Here is a 4,946-nt window from a genome sequence, read left to right as displayed (position 1 = left end):
ACTTGATAGAAAATAATTTTACTCATAACGTTGACTTAATATCTTTCCGATATAATTTTCTCAAACATAATTGACAGTGTATTATATGGATTTGGAAATGTTTTCAAAACAAAAGAGAGGAAATAGCTAGAAATTAGATTCAAAAGAGTAGTAAGAAACACAAAACTTGGAATTATATTTCTTTCTGTTTCTTTAACTCTACCTCACCCTAAAGAGAGTTTAACAATACATTTAGTTATATTTGGTACTACCTTCTACTCTGTTGAATTGGACTGATCTAAACCTTTCTCATCAAGATAATTACATTTTATATAAAGTCAAATTATTTTATATAGATTGAATCCTGACTAGGTCACCAGCTAAAGCTAGTGAGAAAGACTTGCATTCACATGACTTGCATCCAATGTGAATGAAGCTTGTGGAAAAGTCTTAACATGTACCAATGCTAGTGGCAATTGATAATGGGGTAATATGAAAGAGATAATGATCAAAAACACAATTTAAATAGAGAGTTCCTATTTAAACTATCACATACAAGCTAGCAAAACACATTTTAACTATCAGTTATTCACTTTTTCTATCTCAACTATTAGAAAAAGTAAACAACTGTTAGTTGAGCTGTGTTTTGCTAACTAGTTGGTGTTAGATAGAAAAATAAAAAATAAGTGATACTTTTTGACCTTTTAACTCTAATAACAATGATAAAGTTAAAAGAATATATAGTAGTATATTCTGCTTCATGTTTAACTGTTTCTAGAATCATCATCAGTATATTATACCCCACCAAAAGTTCATTTTGTCTTGTTTTTGTTGTCTGTTGCTACTGACAATTTGTGTTGGAGAAGGAAAAAAAAAAATAGACCAAGAAGGATGAAAAAGTTTCTGTTTAACGAGATCAAGAGTGAGGACCTCAAGATCGGAGATCACATTTACACGTGGCGACACGGCTATCTTTACGTCCACCATGGTAGGCATATCTAGCTCTTTCTCTCTTAATTTCAGTTTTTGTATGTTTTTATTTTTTGCCATTAATGAAATGAAGTTCCATGTGGTGATATAATTGGCTTTTATGTTGATATTGTGTCTGACATGGTCAGCTTTTGTTTTGTGAACTGACAATTATGGAGGTTTTTGGGAAAAATCTGCTTTTTAACGCAGAGCTATACTTTTATTTAATGCAATGCATTTAAGTTAGTTGCTCGAACTTTTCAAAATTACTGTCGGGTGTGTGTCAGATCCTTCAAAATAACTCCTTTTGGGGTTTGGATTGTATATCCATACCCTATGCATTCCCATTCTATTCTGGGATTCACTCTTTATATCTATAGCGATCCTACTAAGTACTACTCCTCTGTTCTTGGTATCACATCACGATTCTACTGATATTCTCAACAGAGGCGGACCCACATGGAAGGGTGAGGGGTCATGTGACCCTGTTAACTTCAGAAAAAGTTCTGTATGTATGTATACCTTGAAAGAGGACCATATATTGATCTAGGCACCCTGAAACACAAAATCCGATTGTGTGCATAGGTCCAACTCGCTTCTTAGTCACTAGGGAGACTTGAACTAGCAACCTCAATCTGTAAAGTGGGATTCAAGGCCATCAAACCACACAATGAATTGTGTGTTATTTAATTCATATTTATCTATTAGTGCATCGGTTTTATGTGTGCTTAATAAAACTTTCGGATGAAGCATTGTCGCGTGACACCATTTCTACTAACGTCCATACGCCTTTGGTGGTGCCTCCGTCGTCTTCAAATCTTGGCCTAAACTCTGATTCTCATGCATCATTACCAACAAGAACTATGCATCAATCCTCAATATAACAAATACTATGTTCGGATCTATGATATTTAAATACTCCATACTTGAGGATCATCTAACACTATGGAGTTCTCTAATACACTCTAGTAATTATATCCCTAATTAGTGAGTTCTTGTAAGCACTAGTCTTCTAGTTGGTGTCCTCTATACGGATTTTCAACAATGACAAATTTTACGCCTCCTCATTTATCCAAGCTTGGGACTGGCAATGTGAGCAACCTCACAAAGGCAGACTTTTACATACCTCCTCAGGCACATTTTTATTTTTAGGCTTTCTAGGTCCTCTCAACTCCAACATCTTCCCAACTAGTTCTACTATATGGAGCTTTACTCTGTCACAAAATGTACTGGTATAGGTTTTACTGTCTAAGAATTTCTACATGATCGAAACCAATTGAACCGTATGCTCCAATACTCCATTTAGCCATCTGCTCTGCGGCTCTCCTCTGCTGCTCTGGGCTATACTTTCTCACAAACTCTTAACTCGGAGCCATTTATTCGAGGCTACTCTATTGAGCTATGTGCTCTACTACTGCTTTGGGATTTACTCTTTCACAAACTCTAGGCCATTGAATTATCTCTAGGCATCTGCCATGCAATACCTTAAACTTGTGTATATACCTTAAAGTTTTGAGTTGGATTAATTCATCCTAGAAGTCCTAGTTTTGACAAGGGTTCTGAAAAAGTTATTAGACTTGTTCTACTCTACCAATTGCTTTAATTTTTAACGCCCTTAGGTTGTTTAACATCTAAAATGGTGGAAGTAGCTAGAGAAATCAGATATTTACAGGATCTAGAGTCAAAGAATAGTAGATCTATTCCGACCAAAATCAGAAGGAGCTAGGGTTATGAACTTATAGTTTGATGATTGAGTCAATATCATGATTATAAGTTCATCCCATACTGGACCAGGCCGGAATAAGGTTACAAACATTTCTCATTACGAGATGGGATCATTCAGGCTTACTTATATAGATACTACTTCTAAGAATACGCAGAACAGGACCTGCTTTTTACATATTGCTATTGGGACACTATTCACCTCCTTGAGTGAATCGAGAAATAGGTTTGGTTGTCCATCTTTTTTATACTGGCTTTGGGCTGATTGATAATTGGATATGTGTTCAATGACTTAATAGCATTACTCCGTTCACCTCTCAAGCCAACTCTTGTTGATCTTGGGGACAAGAATGTGGTGTAGTTGCAGGACAGTTTTTTTTTTATTGTAGAAAATTCAATTCACAGATGATTTAGAACATAAAAGGAGTATATAACATATCGCCAAGGCTTATTTGCTTAGACTGATTGCTGTTTCCTTAAAAGCTTACTGCTTAAGATCCATCAACTTTAAACTCTAGTTGGTGCACATCTATGTTGCTCGGACTGTCCAAAACTGATGTCGCACCCGTGTCAGATCCTCCAAGAATGTACCACTTTTGGAGATCCAACACGCACCCCGCAACATTTTGAAAAGTCCAAGTAACATAGATGCACCTTACCTATGTAATGGTTTGTGGTGTTCAACATGATCCACCTTTTAACTGAGTTTGCTTCACAAATTTCATGATTAATCCTATCAAATTTGCTAATACGAATATACGATAATAGAACTCCATGTTAATGCCCGAGCTCCATCAGACTGTAAAGTACCATTACAAAACTACTACTACTACTACTATGCCTCATTCTGTACCATTATAATTAAGCTCTTGACATGTTGTGCTCTTTTACATATCTCCTCTTCCTTACAAGAGAATATCATTTTCATCCATCTTTCACTTCCCTTCTCGTATAGTTTACCAAGTTTAGATTTTATTTTGAGCAATTTCTTTGTGTCAAATTGGACAAGATATCACTGTTGAGATTGGGTTGATAACCATTCTCCTTTCCACATTTCTTCATTTTGACTGTGTCCAATTTAAGTGACAATGTAATAATGTCCTTGATATGCCACCTTGAAAGATCCATCTTGATTTGAATTATTAGCATTGACAAAGCAAGACTTTCTTGCCTTAACCAATTGTATGATTTAGAGCAACTGATCAGTACTTCTATCCTTAGCTATCACGTAGCTTTTCTATTAGATCATTAAGATGAGTTTAGTCGCAAAAACAAAAGTTGTCTTGAGTGATCCTCCCAATCAAATTGTTGGAAGTGATGAATTTTTTTATGTCGATAAGCAATATTGAGATATAATTAAGAAAATAAAAGTATACCTTTCCAACAATCTAATAATTTAAACTTTTAGATGAGGTGATCAATGATCATACAATTCATCAGCAAGCACATGTGGCATGTTCCCCTGAATTAACTGACATATCTTCTTTTCAACGTGATCAGGAATATATATTGGTGATGGGATAGTGATCCATTTCACCCCGGCAGCTGGTCGGGAGATAGGAACAGGAACACTCATCAATCGTTTCATCTTCAGCTCATCTCCCTCTCGTCGCTCTGAATCCGAATGTCCAAGATGTGGTGATCATCCAAGGAACGACGGCGTCATCTCTTCATGCCTGGAATGCTTCCTCTCTGGTGGTAAACTATACCGTTTTCGTTATGGTGCCTCACCAGGACTCTGTGTTGCCCAAGTTCGAGGAACGTGCACTTTTGCCCGTTCTGATCCCTGCGAGGATGTCCTCCACCGTGCTGAAACTCTTCTCAATAACGGTTTTGGAAACTATAACCTTTTCAAGAACAACTGTGAGGATTTCGCGATCTACTGCAAGACTGGTATGTAACATATTTTTTCACCCTTACCCTCTGTTTGGATGGTTGTTTCACGTGGTTCATTAATGTACAGTATGGTGTTATATTGTATTGTACTGTATTAATGAACACAATGTTTGGATAGACTGTATCGTTTGTTGTGGTTTAATAACATTTGTATTATTTTTTTTACTGTAAGATATTGTATAATAACTTGTAAGTTTACTAAAATACCCTTAACTCTTAATTAGAAATTAGTTTATATATATTAATAAAACTCAGGTAAAAAACAAAACAGGAACTTTAAAAAATAAGTAGGTAGTGAGTGGGAGTGGTGCAGGGGTGGGTGGTGTGAGGTGGGTGGTTGTGGGATGAAAGTGGGGTAGTGGGTGGTAAGGTGGGGGTGG

The 4,946-nt window shown here is 36.3% G+C and overlaps 1 protein-coding gene across 1 annotated transcript; it reads left to right on the top strand.

Annotated features, from left to right (window-relative positions):
- The first annotated feature begins 804 nt into the window (after window positions 1-804).
- LOC132617388 (protein LEAD-SENSITIVE 1-like) lies at window positions 805-4,685 on the top strand. The gene is made up of 2 exons (XM_060332380.1): window positions 805-967; window positions 4,171-4,685. Exons 1-2 carry the CDS (start codon window positions 871-873, stop codon window positions 4,569-4,571), a joined length of 498 nt encoding a protein of 165 aa, XP_060188363.1. The 5' UTR covers window positions 805-870; the 3' UTR covers window positions 4,572-4,685.
- Window positions 4,686-4,946: the final 261 nt, after the last annotated feature.

Source organism: Lycium barbarum, chromosome 11 (assembly GCF_019175385.1).
Source record: "Lycium barbarum isolate Lr01 chromosome 11, ASM1917538v2, whole genome shotgun sequence".
Taxonomy (NCBI): domain Eukaryota; kingdom Viridiplantae; phylum Streptophyta; class Magnoliopsida; order Solanales; family Solanaceae; genus Lycium; species Lycium barbarum.
The sequence above is the reverse complement of the archived record's forward strand: the minus strand, read 5'-3'. Positions and strand labels throughout refer to the sequence as shown.

Excerpts from the sequence above, each read along its gene's own strand:
- LOC132617388 (XM_060332380.1), top strand. The coding sequence starts at position 871 with ATGAAAAAGTTTCTGTTTAACGAGATCAAGAGTGAGGACCTCAAGATC. Across the intron at positions 968-4,170 it reads CTATCTTTACGTCCACCATG|GAATATATATTGGTGATGGG; the intron begins GTAGGCATATCT and ends CAACGTGATCAG.